Source organism: Triturus cristatus, chromosome 8, assembly GCF_964204655.1.
Source record: "Triturus cristatus chromosome 8, aTriCri1.1, whole genome shotgun sequence".
Classification (NCBI taxonomy): domain Eukaryota; kingdom Metazoa; phylum Chordata; class Amphibia; order Caudata; family Salamandridae; genus Triturus; species Triturus cristatus.
Genome location: NC_140591.1, coordinates 1,366,431,227 through 1,366,457,619, shown reverse-complemented (window position 1 = coordinate 1,366,457,619; position 26,393 = coordinate 1,366,431,227). Strand labels below are relative to the sequence as shown.

At 43.8% G+C, this 26,393-nt stretch overlaps 1 protein-coding gene across 4 annotated transcripts in view; it reads left to right on the top strand.

Annotated features, from left to right (window-relative positions):
- APP (amyloid beta precursor protein) overlaps nucleotides 1-22,005 on the top strand; it is a 522,694-nt gene extending 500,689 nt beyond the window's left edge. For all 4 annotated transcript variants that reach the window (XM_085623075.1, XM_085623077.1, XM_085623076.1 and 1 more), the window contains 2 exons: nucleotides 5,926-6,072; nucleotides 20,998-22,005. In XM_085623075.1, coding sequence (XP_085479201.1) covers nucleotides 5,926-6,072; nucleotides 20,998-21,099 — 249 coding nt within the window. In that variant the 3' untranslated portion in view covers nucleotides 21,100-22,005. The remainder of the gene's footprint in view (nucleotides 1-5,925; nucleotides 6,073-20,997) is intronic.
- Nucleotides 22,006-26,393: the final 4,388 nt, after the last annotated feature.

Sequence of the window (26,393 nt, the reverse complement as noted above, 5' to 3'; positions counted from 1 at the left end):
AGGATGATTTCAACTCTTTGAAAGAAACTAAGCAGTGCATTTGTGATGCTTCATTGTAAAAGCCATTACACAGAGGTTCAGTCTGCACTCCTGAAGATCAAAGGATGGTGACTTTATACCTCACTAAGATCTACAAGTAATGACAATCGACGGTAGCTTTCAGTGCTCATTTTCTGCCAGGGCATGCTTTGATAGTTTTATTTTGGTGAATCAGAACATGAAAAGCGTACCATTCTTTGCAGCGGGAATCTTTTCTGGATTCACATGTTGTGCATTATTCCACCACGTAGTGGTTGGGTCCGGAATTCTCCTGTTTTCAGTAGTCCTTCTTACTTTGTGTTTCTTTTTCTTTCTTTTTTTGGGCGTCGATGACCCCACCATTTGGTATCCTATCCTGCCTCCTCTGACGTCATAAGCCCTCCCCAGGAGCTCCCGCATGTGGTCATCCTCTTCAGATTCTTTTTTCCCGCCATTGGATTTGGAAGCATAGCCAAAGGCTCTCCAATCTACGAAGAAAAAGAAGTTTCAATGAAGTTCTTTGAGAGAATGTAAAAAAAGTTCTTGGAGAAAGTATTGGAGAAGACTACACCGATCGCTCACGTCGAGGCCATATCAAAGAATGCCCGGAGAGGGGGCCCTGTACCGAGTGATATGGAGAACACACCTTTCCAATTCTGCCTGAAGGTCCGTCACAAATTCTCTCAGGAGGACAACCATCAGGTGTGTAACCTTTGTCTTCCAATCAACCATAGTAGCTACAAGTGCAAGGCCTGCGCGGATTTCAACCCGATGACGCTGAGGAAAAGAGAGGCAGGCACACTAGGCCATGCAGGGGCAGAAACAGTTTTCCTCACTTAAATACCTGGGTTTGCTGAGTGATGACTAGGAAAACATTGCCAAAGAGGCAGGAGGAGAAGGTTCGGACGTTGAAAAGAGAATAGTCAACGCAGAGAGAGAACATCGAAAGTTGAAGGAAAAGAAGACTCTGGTAACCCTGAATAAACACACAGGGAGAGAGTATAAGACCACAGACTCAAGAACACCCAAGCTACCTCAACGCTGAGGAAATCACCAACCGAAGGCAAGCAAACACCAAAAGAATCCCTTGGGCCCCACACCAAGGACACCGCAGTTGGCCGATCACACGAAAAGACAACAGTGTCAAAAGACTATCTGAGTAAAGACGCTTCGATGTTGCAAGAAGAGAAAAGTCAGGAGATGCCGAAAAAGGCAACGAAAGAAACTCTAAGATACCTCAAGGTCTAAAACGAAAATCTTCGACGATGCTCGACCCCAAAGATTGATCCGCCGAAATGGAGATAAAGAAAAGACATCTTGAAGCAGAAATGGACACACTTCTGCAAAACAAAAAGGATTGTGACCCATCCCTTAGGGAATTCTGAATACCACAGAAGCTGTTGACACCGAAGGAACAGGTAGGAAAGGAAGTTGAGGATTAAGAACCACCTTTGACACTAGAGCCACAAGAGGAGAAAGAAGAACAGCAGTTCTTCGAGGCAATGGAGGCGATACTATGGACATGGTATGTTCCAGAACTCTGAGGGCTTGGAGTAACTGGAAAAACAGTGGGTAGACATTGAGACTGATTCCCCAAGAGGGTTTTGACACTTATTCCTTTGGCCATCACCTCCGGAAGACATGACAATGTAAAGTCAACTGATTAAAAAGGCGACAGATAAATATGGTGTGCAATTAGAGGAAGAGAAATCAAAATCCTGCTTCCTCCTGGAAACACTCCTACCTTCTCAAACCAAAAACCAGTTCCTGACAATGTTGCCTAGCATCCTGGATCAAGGGACAGAAGCTTTCAGCGAGCCTGCAATGCGCAAAGCAGTGACACTGGGGGCAGAGAAGAAATGTAAGCATTCCTCTAAGGATCCCCTGTACATAAGAGGGACCGTGGCAGCTGACTCCATTATTAAGGCTACTGCCAGAAAGAGGGCAAACACCCAACAACATCGGGACCTCCACCAGACAAGGAGAGTAAGAAAATGGATTTGGTGGGGAGAAAATTTGAGATAGGAGCAGCTACACAGAGGAGAATATCCAATTCGAATGTTCTCCTTAATAGATATGCATTGCATCATTGGGATAAGATGACAGAGCTAATGAAGCCCTTTCCTGAGCAGTACTGCAAGAGAGCAGCTTCCCTCGCAGAGGAAGGGAAAAACATTGCAAATACAATCCTCAAGTCAACAAATACTGCAAGCTGCCAAATGATGGCTGGAACAACACTGATACCATGCATGGTTGAGAGTGTCTGGTTTCAAGCCAGACGTTAAGGTGAACATCATTAACTCACCGTTCAATGGAGAACAACTGTGCGGTAGCACAGTTGACGAGACACTTCAACAGTTGAAAAAAGACAATGAAACGGCGATGTCAGTAGGAGCATTTACACTCAGTTGAAACCCATGTAGAAAAACAATACCAGTCCAAAGACCGGCATGAAGAGGAGGTTTCGCTGGCACAACAACATATCCGGGTTTTCAAGACTCCAGCTGAGCTCATACACCTACTTAGCATTGGCAGTTCCTGACACAGGGACAGCAGCCCTTTTGGGGATGTGCACGAAAAAGAGCAAAGCCTCACAGAGGAGGAGCAGCCTCCACCCAGAAGCGACTTATCAAGTCATCAGACCCTCTCACACACAACACTGGTAGGAGGCAGATTAAAGAACTTCCTTCAGGAGTGTAGGAAGCTGACAACAGGCAATTAGATATTACATATCGTAAAATTTAGGATATTGGATAGAACTCCTAAAGAGACCGCCACCGAAAGGGCCAAAGAAAGTGGTCCACTCAAAGGAAGAAACACCTCTTCTACCCAAAGAAGTAGAGGAATTTCTGGCAAAGAGGTTAATAGAAAAAGTTTTGATTCCCCCTCACACATCTTGAATCTACCACCAGACACACTCTGCCTCCCTATCTCACTTGTGTAAGTTCTTTCTCATCTGTGCTTTCTCTTTTTGTCACTGGTTTTACATCTTTCTGATAATCCTTCTCCCCCTCTTCTGGTTTTCTTTCTTGCTGTGGGGTCAAAGTATGTTGAGAAAAAATAAGTGTTGGTCCCCAAAAATGAGTGATGGTGGGACCCACTTCCAACCACTCGCTCAAATTAGGCACTATAGCAATCGGGGCTGTACGGGCATTTTATTCCACCTGGCATTTCCCCAGTGGGCTAGAGTCCTTGGAGGCTAGTTTTGAAAGCCCAGGGAGCTTGCCGGTGCCTCTGACGCTTTCCACAGATCCTGCAGATTAATTGCAGCCGGCATAGGGAGGCTTCGAGAGAGAGAGAGGGAATGGAGGACAAGGGAGGGTACAGAGAGAGTGATCAGAGAGGGACAAGAGGAGGAGAGAGAATGCATGAATGAAAAAAGATTTTGTGAGAAGACGGAGAGGCTGGTGTGAGCATTTTTGCCAGGGGTGGTTTGGGTTCCTCAGTCTGGCCCTGATGGTAAGTAATCCTGAGCAACTAGGAAAAATGGCCCTCGTTTTAATTTATTTATTTATTTGTAATAGAATTTCATTGCCGTCCATTATAAGGGCCGTCGGAGTGCTGTCCTCCCAGCAGACTCTTCCTCTCAGAGCTCACTATGGTCTGCTCGTTGTTCACCACACCATTGGACCAGCAGCAGGTCCGAGGGGAGTTCTGAACATTTGGGTAGAAATGAGCAGGATCCGTGGAGCCCGAGCATTCCTTCTCTGCTGCCTTGTTGTGATTTGAGCCCAAACTTGTCAGATGAATCTGGGCTGTAGCAACTGCGGGTCAGATGTGAACGGTCACTCACTTCAAACCCGCCCGCGGATTGTGCTGGGTGGTAAGGACTGTCCAAACCCTTCCGCACACCACCCGGTCCCTTCTAAGCTGCGCTTCGATGCTTCCCAATGCAAATTGTGTGCTTTACCACACTCCACACAAAATGCATCTTGTTTACCAGCTATCAAATGTTTTGACTATGCCTTACAAGCGTCTTTTGTCGAGTTAATCAATATTATTTTCACTACATTCATATTTTTACTTTTTTGTTTATTGAAGCTATAGTTGCACTTTCCAATATAGATCGTATTTTTTTCCGGGTCGCAATCCAGTCACCCCCCCTCTTCCTCCTAGTTCCCTATAATTCTCTGAGGTCTGTGTGCAGCTTGCAGATTCACCGACAAAAATTCCAGTTGGGCCAGTTCGGTCTGTCATCCATACGAGGTCGATAATTGATGTTCATTCCTGTTCCACAATGCTGTGACAGCAAGTACTTGCTTGAATGTGTACCTTTGTTGAGCATTGCACATTTTGTAGCTGTCCAGTATGTCTTGCACGTAGTTTCTACTGCTTTTTGTGGAGTTGGTCGGGCTACCCTGAGCCCTCTGTGGTAAGACCCATTGTGTCATGGCATTAGAGGCATTGGCTCTGCAGTAGATAAATAGGTGACTTGCCTGACCATTGGCTTTTAAATGGACTACAGTGGCTGTGTTGATTGACCACTGCTAGGTACCTCTAGTTACCCTGTTTACATTTCCCGGCCTGAAAACAAAGACCTGATTGGCTCCGGTTAGATTTTCTTTGTCAATTCTCTGCATGTTCGGATCCTTGTTTCATTTATTTTCCACAAACGTTTCATATTAGTTCTATTTTTTTATTGTTTCGTAGTTCTCTCAACTGTGTCATTTTGACAAGATAAACAAGTACACCGCTTTGATACTTATTTTTTAAAAGCCCACAGTAATAGGGTTTCCCCCTCTTTAATGTCTGTGGAATACTAACTTATGACTGCCCCTAACTTGACTAGCCACTAACCAGTAGGATTGCAGTTTGAGTTGCAGCTCATATTAAACCTCTCAATATTTATTGAAAATGACTCGTGCAGTAGACCATTACTGGGCTGTATATAATAACAAGAACAGTTGTCACAGCATGATTTTAAGTAGTGCTTCAAGCTATTTCACATTACATCTGTTATTTTTACAACACCAGCCAACCACCTTTTAAGTAATTGCCCGATGCTTCTTAATGAAAAGGAAATCTTCCAGGGTCCTTTGGAGGCACTGAAACTCTCAGCTCTTTGTTGTCTTTAGAATAAGTCTTGAAACTGGATCTAGCTGTGTCAGGCCGGGGCCTGTTTGTGTACAGTAAGTTAGAGAGGGTGTGCTTGTGCGTATGTGTGTGTTTTGGGGGAATCGGGAAATAGTGGATTCATTCCATCACTCCTTCCAGCCCCTCGCTCAGCTTTGACTGCAGCGCTCTACACTTCCTGCAGGGCGGCAGCAGTGAACCAGTCAATGCTGGCAGACTGTGGATGTCATAAGGTGACTGGTACTGCTTTCCAGACGTACAAGGCCGGTGGTTCTTTCTACGCGTTTGTCAGATGTCACACACATCAGACTGAACTTGATCTAGAATTGGTTTATTAGGTGACTCTAAATGAAGTATGAAGCTCATTAATGAGAATGTATTACTAAATTCTGAACAGGTCCTCTTCTGCGCAAAAGTTTAAGCTGAACGACAAAGCGTCTTATCCTTGATTGAGCTAAAATTCAGCTTGTTTCGTTTGCCCCATATTTACATTTTTATTTTTAGGTGAATAAATACAGAGCAGACTGAGGAAGAATCTGGCTATTCGTTGTTACTGTTCATTTGCCTTTATTCCCTCCGTGAATTCCACCAAATCCTGCAGATAATATCACTGAGCCTGCCAGACATGCTGTTCTCTTCAAATGCAGTAGCCTTTTGTTTAGTTTCAAGCCTTGTGTTCAAAACATACATTACTAATTACATTTTTCTCGGTTAGTAGATGATAGTTTGATTTAGTAACATCTGCAGTACTCTAATGCGGTATATTGCATGCCATGTGTACTTCAGTTGCGCTCAGTTGTATTCTGAAATTCATCCTGTTGTATTCTTTCCTAGGTATTCTTTGCTGAGGAAGTTGGTTCAAACAAAGGTGCAATCATCGGGCTTATGGTCGGAGGAGTCGTCATAGCAACAGTGATTGTCATCACTCTGGTGATGCTGAAGAAGAAACAGTACACATCAATTCATCATGGCGTAGTAGAGGTGGGTAGCGTCTGCGGAGCGCAGCTGTCGTTTGAATGCAGAGAATGCCGCTGTCATTTTCCAGGAAAAAATACATTGTTTAACGCCACAACCATTTGCATCGGACATCTTTGCGATAACCGAAATTACTCCAATCCATTAGGAGGCTACCTTGAAACGTGCTTCTTAAGTATGATACTAACGTACCAGTGTTGAAGCATATCCTTATTGGAAATTCTAAGGTTTTTTTCTGCTGCTTGATTTGAAGCAGAAGTATAGCTCCCAGCTGTGGGTGAAAATAAGTAAATAAAGAGGAAAATAGACCGTAGTGCTGACAGACATGTGCAGGCAAGAAATGGATGAATTAGTGTGCACATAAAAGAGGAAATGGGGCACAGAATGGAAGAGGACGTATAAAAGACTGAGTATAACAGTAAACAAGCATTGGCATAGCCAATAGGTCTCGCCTTTGGGACCTTATAAGTATTTAGCCATGCAACAGTTGATGCGACTATAACGAAGCTGGTCCATTTTAAATTCAAGGTCATCTATTAGACTTTTAAGCAGACCTATGTGAATTAAAAACTTTGAGCCTCAATTAGAATTAAGTAGTTTAAGGATTTAAAGGATAATCTGCTGGTGGAAATTACTATACACTAGGAAGAGCATGGTGTAGGAAATGCCACTCACTTACACTCCTCTGGTATAACCAAGGAAAGAGCCACTGGAATTATGCAGCATAATGCTAACCAGTCTATGGCAGTATAATTTTGTCATGTCAACATCTATTAATACCAGCTGGGCAAAGTTGACCACAGTTAGTATTAGTTTAAGAGCTGAATACAGCAAAAAGGAACTGAAAGGTCTTGCAGATGCAGTGCATGGAACCAAGATTTTTTTTTTTTTTTTTAATCACGCTTTAATCAGTTTGAACTGGGAACTATTTGTTTTGTGAGAAATCTTCCAATTATGCAGCAAATTGTGGATTGTGTGACATCCGTACAATCCACAATGAAGCAGAAAACACAGCTGCTAGAGAACCACATAATTCCATTGGCCATGGGTATAGCTATAATATTATTGTCTCCAATTCCCTTATTCTTGCAGTATTTAACTGACTAAACAAAATGCAAAATAAAATGTTATTAAATCACTAACCAATAGATGGTTAAACTGAGCAAAACTGACATTGAACGGTTATTTTAAGAAAACCCAGCAAAAAGTGAAGGTTTATTGCAGTCGAGCAGCCCAAAACTTTCTGTGAACTCCGATAGATTCAAGCATACTTAACCAAAGTGACGAATTGCCTTCGATTCAGGGTATAAGAGCATTCAGGATAAAAAGAAATGAGAGCAAAGCGCATTCACTCTCCTACTCTGTAAACTATGCCTCTCTAAATCAAGATAATGATGAACATTTGGATTACGTGAATTTAACTTGTTAGGGCACGGTGCGCGAGGGGAGGGCACGAGGCAGGTGGGAGGACCCGCGCCATGACCTTTGTTGACATGCGGCTCTATTCTCGTCAGCATTGCGCTATCCAACGTGGCCGCCACTCGAGGGTGACCGAGCAACCAAGGACTGCACAATTTACGGCCTGTCCTCCCAGGCCAAAGCCAAACCCCTGTGGCCTTTAGCGACTGGAAGCCGACCTCCTTCCCTCTTTCAGAAGGGAGGCAAACAGCTGTGATTGATCGCCAAGCCTGAACAACACATGTCTCCAAGACTGAATGAGCCGAAGAGGGCGGTGGTGTTCAATCACATGTTTAGTATTCAACCAGTTTGAAGACTTGAAAACATAGATGGGTGTAAAAACAGAAGACGGACGGGAATCTGCAGCCAGCATCTCCAGTCTGTGCCTGGATACCGGGTTGAGGGGCTGGTGCACTCCACAGAGGTAAGGGAGGAAAGTAAACTGCAAGGTAGGACCCGAACTGGGTACTTCGCTAGTCGCTTCCTGATAATGGATTACACAAAAAGAACACGTATAAATATGCAACTGTTTGGCACAAATCAGCAATATTAGTAGCAGTTTAAATTGCTATTAATGACAACGTTTACATAATCGGTTTCACTGCAAGCCCATAATTTAAAAAACAAGTGAGAACAGACAATTCTTCCGCAATACTCAAGCACTCGTGTTGGCATCTACCTTGCGGGAGCGAGCAGCGGCGCGCAGGCCATCTGTTTTCAATTAGCGCGCACACCGCTGCCTGCTCCCACAGGGTGGAGGCCAGCACAAGCACGAGTGATTGAAAAGAGCTGAACAATTTCTAAAGGTGATCTCCTAGGGCAGCGCATGCGCGCTGCCTAGGCAAGACCTGAAAATGGAAATGACGGAGGGCAGAGGAGGCGGGTTTGCGAAGCTCAGAGCGTGATACATACATAAATGAGATCAGAGTTTCATTTAACTTAAGACGCAATTAACGAGAGGTGACCAGGATATTGACGCACTTGGAGTGTTTGGCCTATCTCAGATGACTGTCATGTGGTCAAGCGCCACCATGGAAGCCTTCGAGAATGCCTTATGCAGCGATCAAAGAGATCATGTGACCTAGTAGCCAATCCATGTGTGAGATTGGAAGGAATGAGGTAGGACCTAGTGGCACGAAGCAGCGACCCCACAAGACAAAGAAGATGCCCACAATTGGCAAACTTCCAATGACCATAAAGAAAAGGTGGAGTAAATCGAGGATAATCTAGAGGCATAGAAAGCAAAAGCTAAGCTGTGGCAGGCCCGCTTATGCCAGCAGCATTGAGTATGTCTCAGTAAAGGGTGATAGAGAGGGCACACGTTTAAAAGCTGTTCTGGGTGGCTGACCTCACATTGCTCCACGGAATAATGGTTTGAAAACGCAAGGTGTCTGCAGTCGTGAGTTCCACACCTAATGAGGAAGAGAAGAGGGCCGAAACTGTACAGGTTGCAGGGGTAAAGGCAAGATGCCAGCAACGGCCAGTAAAACAGACAAGGCATGAAAGCATAAGGGACTCACTTGTGTCAAGCATGTAGAACAAAGGGGATAAATTACAGCATCTGAAAAAGGGAGAGCTCATAATGGGAAGTCCTGCTAGGGGCAGGAGCATAAAGCATTGTGAGATTACTATAATATATTGCATCAGAGTTCTAATTTGATTACTGTCATAATATATTTGAATTAAATTTATCTCACCACCTCGTTGAGTAATCCTCAACTGGTCACGCAATCTACGTTTGGAGAGTCGGAAGCTCTAAAACATTACTTGCTCAGTCCAGACACATGGTGAATTAAGTGGTACAGTCCAGTTATCCAGAACAGCTCTAGCAGTGCCCTGTATACATGGGTATAAAGTAAATAGTTGTCGGCCAGCATGATAAGTCAGTGATGATTCATAATGTCCATGTCCTAACTATGTCCGGATCCCTGGTTTTGTGAGTAAAAGATGGGAAAATGGCCTAGGTCAGAGATGAGAACCTATTTGGGATCATACAGCTTTTGAAACGGTTGTTCTGAGTGTTGGGTAAAGGGAGCTCATGTTCTGCATTCACTCTTTCCTGAGGGGTTATGGCAAAGATGTACAACCAGAGTCATTTAGTAGATGTCCCACAAACCAGACACTTCAGGTTGGAGTTTGAACCCCCACACACACATTCTCAGTAAAGTATACTTATTGACTGTGTTTGTCTTTCTATTTATGTGCCAAATATGCCACATTTGTGACCTACAGATTGGAGATCCAAAGACATCAGTTGCAACGAGTTATCAGACAGTACAGATAGGAAATGTGCTTTTGAGTCGGTGGGTCTTCTGTGACGCAACCACACTTTCTAGCTATTGTCAGTTCCTCAGGGTAAGGTTTCAGAAGGATGCAAAATAAATCGAAACGTGTGCGTGGTTGTCAATCTTCTTAGCCCCTGCATGGAGATGACAGCCATGTTTGTGGGATACTTTCTCTGGGTAGAAATAAATGATCATGGTCTGAGCTCTACACTGGTCCCCCCAGGTACAACACTATGCATGGGGCACTGTCATCTCCCCTGCGTTTCTCTAAGTTAACATTTTTAGACGTGTGTTGGAACACGCTCTGACCTGAGTCGGTCACAAGCTTGTCATTCTGCAGTTCATTGATTCGACAAGTGAGAACGCTTGCACTATGCTGCTTTCCACCGTATGGAAGTTTTTTCTCCTCCTGCTTCTGCACACAACCAACCATCAGGGATTCTGAAAAAAATCGAAGACCAAGCTTTTCAAGACTCCTGGTTAGGCTCTGCCTGCCTCTCTGTGCTCAGCATCAAGATCCCGCAGTGGTTTATCAGCACTTTGGAAACGTCTACCTGCTACGTGACTGTAGGGTGGTGGCTCATATGGGGTTTTGCCCATGCATTATTGGATATGCAGAAAGTGATCTGCACTTATGAAATGTGTTGGATTCCTAATGGTTAATATAGAGTAGACCTTATTTTAAGAATTTGCATCACTACAGTCTGGCACGAAAGAATGTGTTTGCGACTACATTTCAAGTAAATAAATGGATTTTTCCGCTGTCAAGGAAGTGACCCTTTGTTACATCACAATCAATAGGCTAGTGAGCAATCGTATCTGCTTGCAGGGACAATGTGGGATAACCCTCGGTGGCTGCCTCATCTAACCGTGCCATACAAGAGGCCCTGGTTGTTTCCGAATGCCCAACCTCCATCAAAGATATACTGCTTCAAGTCTATTACATTAATAACCAATGCCTGGTGGATTTCACACCAAAAACCTAAAAGTATGGTTGCTGAAAAGAGAGGGACATAGTAAAATTTAAAAAAAGGACCACCAATTTAGAAATGAAAAGTACGGAATCATGCACTTGCCCCCTGGCAATTTCTGCTGCAGAAGTGGTGTCCAGTCTAGCAGCAGAAGACGCTTGGATGTTCGATTCTCCAGTGTCGTCTTACCTCTGATGACCTAGTGTTGCTCTAGGGAACTGCGCTTAGTGTTGTCTGTTTTCGCAATGAGATGAGACCATTTTTTCCTGGTACTAGGCAACAGCTGTTCCTTGCTTTGTTAATTCTTGGTTTAAAGGTGCCTTCAGTACATCAAAAGCACACACAGTACTTTGCATTCACAAAGAATTGCCGGATTTTCACTTTTTTTTTTTTTATTATTATTTTTTATTTGAAGGCCATGGCTGCTGAAGCGTTGATCAATCACCATGACTGCATTGCTTTTACAGATTCTGAAAGCAAGTAGAGCAAGGTGTTCAATTAAAGTAGCACAAGAGAACATGGATTGATTGATTCATCGCACAACCTCGGAATCCGCGAATGCCTTGTGGTTTTACTTAGCTATGCCTCTTCGCAATGTGCAAGTTTCTCATGCATAAGCCTTATCTCAAGAATAAGCTGCAGTGGAGCAGAAAATACCAGACACCTTCCCTCAGCGAGGCATATGAGATTCAGCTTTTTGTCACTTTGGATCATATCCAATCTGTTTCTGCCACAGGCCAGGCATAGTATTTGTATTCACACAGTTCACTTAAAGGTTGCTTCAATGTGATCTGCCTTGCCTGCTTGAGTTCAGTGTGTATCCGGGATATGAAGAGTGGGTTGTCAATCTGTTAGGAGATTGTGTGCGTGGTACAAAACATTGTGCCTCCATTTTCTACCTATTTCTGGTAATACATTTTGCAGGGTCAATAGCCCATTTTTGTACCTTTTTGTTTTTGCAAATATGTAGGGGTTCATGTGTAAATCTCTGCACAACATGTCACAGCCCCTGTAAGAGTTTCAACTTGGAATCCAATTTATACTCCAGTAAAACTTCAACATCCTTGGTTTCGTAATTTGGCTTTATTATTATACAGCCAGGGCCTGGGCTTATGCAGTTCACATAAATGAAACACCCATATTTACAGCTGCAACCTGGACAGATTCTGCAGTCTTTTACATAGGTTTCTGTAACTCTGTATAGGTGAGCAAGATGTAAAAACATCTAAAAAGTATATCTTAGATCCAAAACCTTTACATCGCTCTGTGGAAAAACTATACATTTAGTTAGGATGCAACTGTGAGCTCTCAAACAGCCTCCGGTGGATCAATGCATCTCAATAAGCAGGTCTCACTGACTTCCTTCCGCTTTCTACTTCACGAGAATTGGTCTCTGTTCTCCAGGTATGTGTCTAGTCACATCTGCCATTTGTCAGTGTGGGTTTTAAAAGTCAGCCATATGCCACCACACCTCCATGTGACTGTCTATATTGAAGGGCTACCAATATGAAGGAAAAAGTTCAGTACATCCCAGTGGGAACTTGACCAAGTCCCCTAGCTGTTCTCCGGCACTTAACATTTCCTGAAAACCACCCTCCTAAGCTTCAGGGGCAAATGCCAGCAATTTCCCTCCTAGGTAAGCAGAGGTCAATGGTCCTCAGAGGGATTGGCCATGTTTCTCTTTTTTACTCACTAGGGGTAAGAGGGTGGGCTCAGCACCTTGGTATACGCTAGAGCTGAGAGCCTTGAGGAAGGGCTGTAAGAGACAGGAACGGATTTGGAGGAGGGACTGGGATGAAGCTAGCCGGAGAGAATACCGGACCTTACTTAACTCCTATAAAACTGCCATTAGGGCAGCAAAAGGCAAGTTTTACGAGGAGAGAATAAGTCTCTCTTCCATGTCATCGAAAGAGTCTTTTAAGGTCATAAGTGAACCGTTGTATGTTCCTGAACCTCCGGTCACGCATGATAACCCGCGTGAAAAATGTTTAGAACTAGCTACGTTTTTTAAATCTAAAATAGAGAACATCTTGGGGTCCCTTCCTCGGTTAGTACAAGACGCATCGGTTGATTGTAATCTTGGGCCTCAGAGTAGTGAGAGGACAGTTGGATTGGATTCTTTTGGCCCTGTCACTGTGGACGAAACTCTTGAGGACTTGACAACTTTGAAGAGTGGGTCCCCACGAGACCCGGTACCGGTGAAATATCTGAAGCAAGTAGCTTCTGTCATCGGCGGCCCAGTGACGGATCTTTTGAATTTATCCTTTTCCCAAGGAATTGTGCCTCCCAGCTGGAAAGGAGCGGTAGTCAAGGCCCTCCTGAAGAAGCCCAGCTTGGACCCCGCCGACCTTGCTAATTTCAGGCCCATCTCCTTGCTCCCGGGCCTTAGCAAGATGGCAGAGAAATTGGTGAATAGGCGCCTTTCGGGCTTCTTGGAATCCAACTCCCTCCTAGGTGACTCCCAGACGGGATTCCGCCCGGGTCAGGGGACGGATACTGCCCTACTGGCAGTTGTGGAGAGTGCCAGGAGCACTTTGGACGCAGGGGGATCGGTGGCAGTGATCCTCCTGGACCTTAGTGCGGCGTTTGACACCGTAGACCATCAGGTGTTACTCCAGAGACTGTCGGGAGCAGGGATTTCCGGACTGGCCCTGAAATGGCTCACGTCCTTTTTGAAGGATCGGATGTTTGAGGTTTGGGAAGGACTCGAGAAATCAACCTCGACTCCCCTCCAGTGTGGTGTGCCACAGGGCTCATCATTGAGCCCCACACTATTTAATATCTATATGGCCCCACTGGAGAGTGTAGTACTCCCACTGGGCATTAGGATCATCAGTTATGCTGTTGACACCCAGCTGGTTGTTGGCCTTCCCCAGCCGGTGAATCACCCCGATGTGCTACATACATGTTTAACCAGGATTTTTACCTGGATGTGTAATTCAGCACTCAAACTTAATGGTTCTAAAACCGAACTAATGATGCTGGGGAATTCTTCCCCTTCTCTCCCTCTTGGTAGCTGGCCCAGCTGTCTGGGAATGCCTCCTACCCCAAAACAGGAGATCAAGAGTTTGGGGGTGTGGCTTGAGCAGGATTTATCCTTCAAGACACACGCAAAGAAGACCGCCGGCGTGTGCTTTGGCCTGCTCCGGTCAGCCCGGAAGATCTTACCCCTCCTCCCGATGGCCTCCATGAGGTTACTTATTTAGGGCCTTATTATCTCCCGCCTGGATTATAGTAATGTGCTGTTTCTGGGGGCCCCTGAGTCAACTCTTAAGAAATTGCAACAAGTGCAAAATGCTGCCGCCAGGCTTCTGATGGACCTTCCTAGGTGGCAGTCAGCTCGACCGGCGCTGAAGGCGCTTCACTGGCTCCCAGTTAAAGAGAGGGTGAAGTTTAAGGCACTTTGTATGGCCCATAAACTTCTCCAGGGAAAAGGGCCTCCGATTTTGCGGAATCTGGTTCAACCCTACAAGGCCTCTCGTGCTCTCCGTTCAGACCACCAACATCTTCTTCAAAAGGCGAAAGTCAAAAAAGCCAAAATTGGTGGAAGAAGATTTTCTGTCAACGTGGCAGCACTATGGAACTTGCTTCCGTTTGCTATTCGTGCTGAAACGTGTACTTTGCGATTCCGCAAACTCCTTAAGACTCACTTGTTCCCCGCTTAGTCGTGCTGATAGTGTGTTTTGTTACTCTGGCAGAGCGCCGGGATGCCTAAGGGTAACCATGCGCTATATAAGACTCAATAATAATAATAATAATACTCCTCTGCATTTTCTGATGCCATTTTATACTCTGCATTAGCATGGTGTCTACTCATTTACAAATGGTGTCCTTGCGTTTTTAACAACTAGGCTACTACCCTTGTACACTTTACTGTCCAAAGCTATCTAGCTAGACCTAGGAGTCAAAGCTTATTCAAGCGGGTCGTAGTAGGTGTGTAACTCAGACACCGTATGGCACACTAATCGCACACAATCTTCGGCAGCATTGTGTCGGAGGCATGCATTTGTGTCATTATGTACTCAACAGGTGGGATTATATTGACTGGGAATGTTTTTGCCTTATGTTTGAGTTTGACAGCTTTTTTGCCTTTGTGATAAAATTGCAATTCACATTATTAAGGGGCAGTTGCTCAAAATGCATGAATGGGGTGCATTGGTATGATGTAAAGAACATGTCTTAAATGTTACCATGAGACAGCGCTATAAAGGGGAGTGACAATGCAGGATGGAAGAATAATAAAACCTAAAACTGCAGAGTCAGATCCCAGTGTATTCAGTTCTTAAATTAGCTGCAAGAGGGAAACCTCCATGTTTTTCTTAATCGATAATCTGTATGAACGATGGACTTCGGGCCAGTGCTTCACACTTTCCTGGCTTGCAACATGATTGCAAGAACAAGTTGAATCCCTGGATATTTCCAAACCTCTAACTGGAACAGGGAGATGGGACGTAGGGTCAATATAATATTTGATTACAAATCCTTGCAAGAGTTTCAGTGGCCCAAGGATGGGATCGAAATATCAGGGCAAAGGCATCAATGTCGAGGCAGGGAATGGTGGAGCAGAGCAACAACCTATCGCTGATAACACAATATTTATTCGTGGGAATCATTAATAGTCCTACAATGAGTTAATTGGAGGGACATAAACAGTACAGGTGAGAGGTTCTTAAATTATTTGTAGCCCATTTATTTTAGTCCATTATTAAACTTGTATGCAAGTGTTCTGCAAAGTTTTGTAGTCCCCTGTCATCACTTGTGGTCTTCTGAGTAACCTAAAATAACCCGGGATTGAGACTTACAGTAGGTAGGCTCAATGGAGCAGGCAAGGCTCTGTTTTGTCCAGTGATCTTATGTTTGACAGATCTATTTTTTTATGTTTAGCAGTTGTGGGGCGTTTGCTCTTTTGCATGTTCCACAGTGCTAAGGGCAGAACAGTGTGCACTTTTGCGAATCCAATGTTTGACTTGGGAACCTTGCAGAAAAATGTGCAAACTCAATGGACTTCCATTGAGTACCTTGCAACCTGTCTATACAAATCTGACGACCCAACTCGTATATCTAGCCTCTGAGGGCACCCACTCCTCACTCCTTCTCAGTGGCCGAAGTACTGCAACTCACCTGGGGCATTACAGTGTAGAGGATGGGACACAAAGTTAACCAGCATATTGGAATTAGTTGAGCTTTGCATATACATTTAGATTCTACTGCCAACTTCTATGCGCATGTGCTGACGCCACCAAGACACGTTTGTTATAAGCCTACAGGCAGTCAGTTATGGCAGCCAAATCTCAGTTCCTAAGTAGTCAAATTTTTAAAAATCTATTTGCGTCAATTATACACAGTGATCAGAAAATGTACATCTTTCCTAGCCTCTTGGCTACTATACCCAATGTGCTGAACCTACCAAAGTTTAGCAGATTTCTTCTCTCAAAAAAGTATGCCTTGTTCGCGAAAATTACAAACAAAATGTAGTTCACAGTGGTAATTATCTACCAGTCATCCAAGAGTATTGCAAATAAATTTGATCTAACTTCAGACCAGTAAAGGCAAAGGAGGAACGTCCATATTTTTTTTTCTATGAAGTCTGTTTCTTTAAATTCTCCCCTCTTATCAATTAAGGTCAATGAACTATTTAACCTCTCCTTCCCATCATGCACTAAAATAAAGCCTTGGTAGCAAGTAGTGGTGTCTTTCTTTAAAAAAAAAAATGGTTTCCTTGGAGACAAAAATTATCGACAACCCATTACTCAGTTATGGGTGATTGGTAAGATTGTGGAGAAACTAGCCGGTAATCAATTGTTCGAGTTGCTTTAAGAAGGCAATCTGCCAGAGGACTGATACATGGGCTTATGTCCAGGCAGAGACTCTGAATCGCAAGTCACCTTGACAGATGAAATTATAAGTATCCTTTGGGACGATAATGCAGTCGGAGTCTGGCTCCTGGACTCTCCCCTGTATTTGACACAGTAGATCACAAGGTGCTTCTGAAAAGGCTAGCTAATGCAGTGTTATGGGGCATGGTTTAGAACTGGTTTAGTTCCTTTCTGCCTGGAGCACTAATACTTGCACCTTTCACTCCCCCAAAGGTTCTGATTAGTTAGAGTAGCTCAAAGGCCCTCACTGCCCCAACATTATTTAACTTCTGTGTGCAACCTCTGCTATGAATTATCCACCAATTTACTTGCCGTGTGGCTTTCTGCGTGGAAGACAGTTACATGGTCATACAAATGGACCATCAAAACTGACATCTTAGTGCTGGACAGAGATACTCTGTCAAAACATGTCAAAACATGTCTCTGGGCCACCGTTGGTGGGTGAACCTCCATCACCTGCTAGTAATATTAAATCTCTGGGAGCAATGACTGGTGAGAATCGATCCTTTGAGCACCTTGTTACTTCGTTCATCAGTACCTGTTGCATCCTTCTAAAAGCAATGAGAAACCAATTTTCTTTTCTCACTAGAGATACCCAGCCAGCCATAGTATCTGCCTGCAACATAGTCAGACTAGATTATTGTAATGCACTGTATATTGGCCTGCAGGAAGTTTGCACGTAGACGACCTCAGAAAACATGACCATAGCTCAACGGCTAGAAGGTGGCTGCCTGTGGACCAGGGGGGTGAGATTCCTGGTCCCGTGCCTCGCTCCCAAAACTATTTCAGCGAAAGCTCTTTTAACTTTTAATCTTCACCTGAAGCAGGACGAGGAAATCATCAGGCCAGCTGCTGCTGCACATTCCCAGACTAGATAAGCTGCACAAGGGACGGTGGCACGAGTGCCCTTTATCTCATGAACCATCTACAATCTCACTTAAGACTTTACTGGTCGAATGACTGAGGCACTCGGAATCTTCCCCTCCTCTGCATTTATGGCTTAGTTTTCTTTTAGGTTTGCAGCACTAAGCAAGCACTGAGGGTGTATCTTGGCACTCTATAAATAAATAATCAAATCAACCACCTTCAGATATGCGCAAAAAGTTTGAACGCGATGGTGGACTTGTACCAATTACATTCAAAAGTGTGAAAAACAACTCCTAGAAATAAGGCATGTTAAAGCACAGTTGTGTGATGCCTTTCTTCAACTTTGAGAACTCTGAACCACCCAGAATCGCAAGCCCTCCTGTGAATCTAGGTTGCTACAAATGTGCTGCAGGGTCATGGACTATGCAGTGGCACTGATCCCATGCCAGTGCTGCAACCCATCCCAACCCCACTGCACTCCCTTGCTCACCTGCATTAGAAGCATTGTTGTCACTAGCATTGCCTTCATCAACGCTGCCAGCAGGGTCGCCGGATTGTTGCGTCACATTGCCTGGTTTTGTCCTTCTGCTTTTCTTCGATCGCTAGGGATGTCAAGAACGCACTGTTCCACAGTGTATCCATGCAATGGGCCTGTTACGCGGCAGTTGCTGCGTGACTGTGCATTTGTCATGAAGTGAAAGCATGGTGGGGACAGAACTAACTTAACGATATCACCAGTTGCCTCTGCACTGTTTCCATCCAAGTTAGGATGGCACTGATAATTTCGGTTTCTATTTCGGACATTCTATCAAACCAAGTTTAAAAAAAAATAAGTTGAAGAGTGGTCGTCTGAGAATGCTATTTCGAATCTTCTAAATGCTATGGAAGAGTATTTTATACATGTTAATATAGTTTTTTTTAGTTTTTTTATTATTTTTTTATTTTGCAACAAAAGAAAAACGGTACATGTTCATATTTGCAATATCACTGCACGTTATTGGTACTGATTACACACTTGTATAAATTCACATTTCTTTTTGTAACATTCCCATGTTCACTATAAAATTATTAATAAGGCAAAGCCCCCAGTGGAGTCGCTACCTCTCCCACCATCTGTCCAGTGTAGACTCCAGTTATTCACTGATATCAGACTCTGTTTCCACTTGGGGGGTTCACATATATTTCCATGCTGTGCGTTCCATTTCCCCCATATTCGGGTCCATTTCTTAGGGCACCACCTGTGGACATACACTGCTTTCTCAGTCACCATTGTATTGTCCAAATCTTGGCACCACTTCCACAAGGTTGGGGGCTGCCCAGATCCCCAATTAAGAGCTATATTACGTTTCGCTAATGTCATGCCGAGAGTCACCCAATTCTGTTCTGAGTGGTTGAGGTCTGTAGGCTCCCATAATATTAATAAGACAGCATTTTGGTTCCGGGAGAACCTCTGTCCCGGTGACCTGCGAGATCGTGTACGTTATTGCTTCCCAGTATGACTGAATGACAGGGCACCCCCAGATGGTGTGTATGAACGTCCCTGGGAGGCCGCATTGTCGCAGACAGAGTGGTGTATCGGTATTACCCAGTTTATGTAGGAGTGTAAGTGTATAATATGTTCTATGTAGGACTTTTAATTGTAATAGTCGCAGCCTTGAGGGGATTGCTACCTCCTTTGGAGACGCCAATGCTTCCTGCCAGTCTGCCTCCTCCAGGGGCCCCAAATCTTCCTCCCACCGCCCTTTAAGAGTAACCATGGAATCTTGTTGGTTATTCACTATTTTTCGGTACACTAGAGAGATGGCTTTCTTGTGTAGATGATCTGTGAAAAGCCTATCCTCGAGTGGCGAGGCCTCAGGCAGTTGTGTATCGCGGGGTATGACATTCTGTATTGTGTGTTTTACCTGTAGGTATCTAAACCTTTGTTTGCGCCAATCCATATGTTCCTTGTAGTTGGTCGATGGAATGATCGCCCCCTTTTTCCAAATATCTCCCACTTTTGAGATACCTATTAGGTCCCATTCCCGGAAACCTTTTGTATTGCTTAGTTTGCCAAGTCCCCGTGTGTCCCATATAGGTGTGGCCTCTGTAATGACTCCTTCCCACCCCAGTGCACGCTGTTCCTCGAACCAAATTTGTATTGTGTGCTCCGTGGGGCCTGTGAGTGTAGGGTGTTGTTTTTTATTATATAATGTACCCATAATACCTTCTTTTTCAAGCAAATACCTATCAATTCGGAACGCCGGGTCTTCCTGTGGTACATGGAGCCATTGGTTTAAAACTATAAGCTTTGTTGCCCAGTAGTATTGTTTGACATTGGGGAGGGCAATCCCTCCATCGGACCACCCCTTCATAAGCTTTCGTATGGCTGTCCGGCTCGTCTTCCCATCCCACAAGAGTTTGTTCACTTCCGTATTTATAGCTGTGAAATATGTGGGTGCCATCGTGTATGGTGTATTTTGGAGGGCATAGATGAATCGAAGGAGCGCCATCATTTTAAAAAGGACCGCTCGGCCCAGTATTGTCAGCGGTAGGGAGCACCAGTGTTTGATGTCACTTTGGAATTTTTTAAGCAGTTGTGAAAGATTTTCTGCCATGAAGCGTGCTTGAGTAGGTGTGATATATATACCTAGATACTTGAATCCTTCAGTCGCGATCTGGATCGTGCAGTGACGTGGGAGTTTTGGCACTTGACCATGTAACACGTAAAGGAGGGATTTCGTCCAATTTATCGCGTACCCTGAAGCGTGCCCATACGCCGCGCAGATATCTAGCAGGCTGTTAATTGAGTGTGCAGGGGTAGCCAACAAAAAGCAGGATATCGTCCGCATATAAAGAAATGCGGTCCTCCCATCCCATTGTCCACTGCAGGCCCTGTATAACCAGATCCAGGCCGCCAGGGGTTCCAGTACCAGGGCAAACAATGGTGACAGAGGGCACCCTTGTCTCGTCCCCCTCCTCAGTGGAAATTCCGTTGAGATACGGCCATTTACCACCACTTGGGCCAGTGGCTTTGTGCATAAGAGTTCCACCCACGTGCAAAATTTTGGGCCAAAACCAAAGCGTCTAGGCACAGCAAAAAGAAAAGGCCACTCCACCAGGTCAAAAGCCATACATGCATCCAGTGAGAGGATCACCTCATCTTCTGCTATTGTGTCTCGATGTGCCATCATGCCATTTATCCTACGTAGGTTGAGTGCGGTGTTACGGTTTGGCAGAAACCCTGATTGGTCTGGTTAATATAGATTTAGTGAAATAAACAAACAAGTCTACATAGTGGTTTATTAGTACGTATAGTACCATATCTAATGTAGGGGCTTCATAATCATATGCCAATACAAGCCAGCGATTTTTAGACCAGAGGGATGTTTCCTGTTTGTATTTTATAGATGATCTCTGTCTTTGTGCAAGATTAGAAATTGACAGTTCTTCCTGCTGTACAACTTTGACATTTTGTTACATTTTGCCCCATAGGTTGATGCCGCTGTGACTCCTGAAGAGCGCCACCTTTCTAAGATGCAGCAAAATGGCTACGAGAATCCAACATACAAGTTCTTTGAACAAATGCAGAACTAGCGCCACGCACCCCCTCCCCCTCCGGAGCTGGACAGCAAATGATTGCGTTACTGCCCATCGGTGTTCGGTTAAATATATATATATAAGAAGAAATAACGGGGAGAGAAACAAAAACACTCTGTTTTATTATTTACTCATTACCGCCTTTTGACAGCTGTGCTGTAACACAAGTAGATGCCTGAACATAAATTAATAAAATCAGTAATGTATTCTTTCTCTCTCTACAGTTCAGTCTTTTCATGACATAATTAATGAATGTTTTTTGTGTACTGTAAGAGTTTAGCTGTATTCAGCTACAGTAGTGCATGAATAGCTTCTCCTCCTCTGCTTATTTATCATGTAGTTCCTTAGCCAGTTGTATATTATTCTTGTGGTATGTGACAAATGGAGTCCTAATGCAAATATGCGTTATAAAAATTGATTGGGGATGCATTCTGTGTATGTGGGGTTCTAGATGCTTCTCTTTGCCGCCTTTATTTTCACATCACTATGCATTTTAAAGTAAGACTAGATTTTTTAAAGAGTATTCCATACAAGTTATTGAGATTATTTTTCTCTGCAGTGGCATTATTGTACAGATTGTTGCTTCTGCTGTGTCAGTGGTGTAGAAAATCATGGGAATACACATTTGTTTTTTTGTGCCTGTTTTATGTGCACACCTTAGACATCGGAAAGATTTAAGATACAATTATTTTATTTTCCGCGTGCGGTTTATCTTTACCACTTGTCCCTGTTCATTCTGAGCAAAATTCCATGGAGGAAAAGGTGCTCTGCTGGTTAAAAATTAACAGGGATACTTTAAATTAAAAAAAAAAAATGTTTCTGCAGGATGATTGTACAGAATCATTGCTTATGAACTGATAGCTTTCTACACTGTGTTACATAAATAAATTTAAAAAAAACTGGGCTACGATTTTGGGTTGTGTTTTTTGGATTACATGGCTGGCAGAGAATATGTAGTGACTGATGTAAGTCTGTATGCATATAGTGCCACTTATATACAGCAAGCCTAACTAAACCACCAGACTGTTGAATTTCAGTTTAGCAGAAAGCAGTACCAGCTCGGCAATTTGTTCTGAATGTATCATATGTGTGAAACTTTTAGCTCATTGTGGGATATTTACCATAGCTTCCCCCATACAAGGTGTAATTACTTTGCTTCTAAAATGTTTTTTTCAGCAAATAGCTACACTGCCCAAACTTCCATTCCTTGCAATAAGTGAAAGCAGCATCCTAGGAGATGGCATTATGGAAGCCTGGATAGGAACCAAATAGTCCCTGAGTGGGTAGGGGGATTAGGAACAGCTGCACGGTTAGATTAGTCCCCAACGCATTGGGAGTGGACGTTTAATACATTCCGATTCTCCTTTTGAGCCTCACAAAAAAAATGAGATTTTTAAGTGAATGTGTCTAAGCATGTATACCACTCTAACACGCTTTCCAGATGGCCTGGGGCCACAAAATAGTAAAATAAGAAAACCGTAGTCTGCATATGTAAGCAGTCAATTTATATTCTTATATTAGATGGTAGTGAAAGGGTGGATGGAGCAATGTTGCACAATTCCAATATTGAAAATGTGACATGTATGAAAATGCGTTGGCATTTAATATTGTCATGTGTCTTAATCTCACAGCAGGACATCTAAGGAGCATGGGAGGTATTTTACATTATAAGAATGTACAATAGTGCTATTCATTTGGTGGGTATTCTGTGTGCTATGCAAAGGATGTGTCCCTATACCTTTGAAAGCACACCATTAATTAACCCTCCTAGAAAATATTTGCTGATCTAGAAAGATTGGGTAATTAATATTTTATTTCTAGCTTTCTTTCTTAGCAACATTTTAAGAAGGGAAGTGACAAGACAATTGCAAGTGTACATGAAACTTAACCATCTTCTCCACATCACAAATCTGTATTCTGACAATTCTCAATGATCTATTTCTCATACGATTGACCACACTATACTGCTGGAAATGCTTAAACTCTGGACTGGACTCTTTTAAACCACATTGCAATGGGTCATATATTCCTCATCGATTGAAACTTGAAAGGCAGAATCTGATCAATCGAATCATCCACATGCTCAGCGACATGACGTTCGTCAAGGAGCTTTCTCTGTCCTTGCTTTTTAACATTTATTTATTCCCCATGGAAGACCTCCTTGAGGATTAGCAGGTAAACATCCAAAGGTATGCTAGTGATATACCAGTCACTTTCACTTAGAAAAAGCACAGTCCATCCAGCATCAGTTTGAGCTTCCTGTGCATGAACTGTGCCAAAGCAAAGATACTATGGGGTGGAGATAGAGGGCCCGATGAACAGCTGTTTGTCTTGACTGCAAACTTGGGAACACCTCCCTCGAACTCACAAAAGTAACAAAACAAAAAAACTTGGGGAACAGGGCTATGTCGGTATCAAAAAGAATTCCCAAGTCAGCACTTTGTTTTAGGGCTGTAATAAGTGGCGTTATTTCATTATTTCCACATGTGTAATGTTTGTTATGTTCAGTTGTGTTTAGTTGTATTCTCTACCACGCGCTTGCCTGTACCGGGATTCCACGTTACATTTCTGTTGGTCTCCTGGTGTTCGGATGAATGTTATCCTTAATCAGAGGAGGCTGCCTGCTCCTGTCAAGGGCTCCCTTCTTTTGAATAAACGTACCTGTTTCACTACTACTTGTGAAGACTCTTCTTGCAATATATGGTAACGAGCTCCAGCTTGCAGGGAGTCCATCAAAGCTTACACCTTATTGTTTTGGCTTTCCCTTTACCTTGCGCTGCAGTGATAAATGTCACACAATCCTTCGTGGTGTTAAGGAGCTCTGGGATGCTTCACCACTGGCATGCCTTCATCCTAGCCTGGAGATTAAGAAAAATATCCTAGCTAACGAGAAGGAAAGTTTCAATTCTATTAAGAAAAAGGAGGGAAGGATTATGCATTTTTTTCGTAACTTTATAAATCAGCAGCCTTCAAAGAACATAAGTAAGAAAAAAACAGTAAAGACTACATATCCCATGAACCACTGGGGAGTAAGTCTCCATAATAACCATTGTCCAATCATAACACAGTCCGATGTATATAAATGTGTGTTGTCCCTCTCTGATCCTCTTCTTCACTGGAGGAAGTTAACCTTGAGTGCATGTCCTATTCGAATTTCTGATCATTACCTACAAAACATAGAGGTAATCCAATTCTTCACAACTGTTTTTACTTTGGCTTGTCTGTACTTCCATCACATTGATTATTTTACAACGTGAGTGAGGAACCTCAAGCCAAGATAAACAGCGTAATTTAAATCAGTTATTAACTTTACCTACTGATACCGAAGTATCATAGCAAGATCCAGGAGATCACACTCTGATGTCTCCGGGTGGGATACTCCACGCCTCCTTGTCCTTAATAAAATTGAAACCTTTCTCATTAGCTAAGAATTTTTCATTCTGTCGGGACCGTAGGTGAGGGTTATGCATGTTCAAAGCTTATTTACCACCAAATCTACGGCCACCGAAATGGATTTGAAATGAAACTTCTTATAGGTCGACTCAGATGACCAGACCGCAGCACTCATAATGTCCTCCTGTCTACCACCTACTTGTATGACTTAAACGCCATGGCTCCCCTTGTGGAATGAGCCCCAAGCTTTTGTATATCCACACCGGCTTCTGCCATGATCCATTGTACCCACCTGGCAATGGAAGGTAAGAATACTGCCTTAAAGTGTCCTCAGGGCAGTCAGATGTTGCCTTTCACCTGCTTGTCTGATGTCGGTTGTCATATCCTTGTATGCCTTAATGCATTCTACCACACGTAACTTGGGGTTCGCAGTAAATGCAGGATAAGATAGTGACCTGGTATAGTCTTAGTTCTTCTAGAGATGTAAACATGACCCCCTGTGGTGTGAAAATCTTAGCTGAAATATCGGATGCCCTCACATCCTGCACTCTCTTGCATGAGATTAGACATAATAAAATGGCCAGTTTTGTAGAAAGCTTGTTTCGTAACAGATACTGGTTATCCTGCCAACTCATGAGTCTTAATACCACATTGACATCCCACAGGCCAGAATATCAGGGGTCAGGTGGGTTAGAGAGTCTAATACTGTTAGCTTACAACCTCAAGGGTGTTCCCTGGCTGGCACATTGTCAATGGTAACATGGCTGACCTAAAAGAGTTGCCTGAACGATATGCCAGCCCTGACTGTGCCAATTCTGCCAAAAAGTTTAAAATATGAGTAATTTCTGCCGCCAAAGGATCCATTGTCTCTCCAAACTCCAACGATGCCATTGTTTCTAAGCTGAGCGATATCTTCTAGCCCACGTCTTTTGGATGAAGATTGCAGCGTCTGCTAAAAGGTGATTGTCTTTCCAGCATTTCCAGAAATCCTCAATGCAATGAGGTAGAGATGCCCCTATAGAACCATTGGATACAGACGTCCCTGATGGCTTCAGAAAATCTAAGGGAACAAGGGCAGTTCTATCAGGAGATCCCAAGATAGCTCCATCAATGTCCTAATACCAGTGACTTGCAGACGGGCGCACACTAACAACAGTGCGTCTGTTTGGCGTCTGATCTGAGCCACTATCATAAATCATAAATGGTGGAAAGGCATATGGAAACTCCCTAAACAAATTCAGGTGGAAAGTGGCCACTGCTACTGCCCCCAGATCCGGTCTTAATGCCAAGAGGTCCAAGTCGCATTGACCCCATCTGTCCATCAGGGCCAGGAATGTTGTCTGATCTGGTTCCAGACGCTTCTGTTCCTGAAGTTCCAGTTCACCACTGTATTATGAATCCCCGTAAGGTATTCCGCTGTCACTGAGATCTGTGTCTGCATGCTGTAGTGCTAGAAGTCCTTTGCCATTACCGACAGGGTCTTCGAGCGAGTGCCTCCCAACTGGTTGATGTATTGGACTGCTGAGACGTTGTCCATCCGCAACAAAATACAGCAGGATACTTTGTCCCTGGTGAGGGATTTGTCCGCGAAGGATCTGGCCAGGAGTTCCAAGCAATTGATGAGTAATTGTAGTTCCTCCACCGACCATCTGCCTCACATAGACACATCGCTGTGTCTGCCCTCCCCCCAGCCCTGATGGCTGGCATCCAATTCTCTGACAATGTCTGGAGTCATTCCGAAGATCGCTCTCCTATTCCTGGTGTCCATGTTTCTAATTCACCACTGGAGTTCCGTCCTGGATTCAGATGATAAGGGGAATATTTCCGAGTAAGTTAGCCCCCCTCTGTAGGTGGGTCTTTTTCAGTCTCGGTAGTGCAGTGGCCCCTTGGAAATTGGC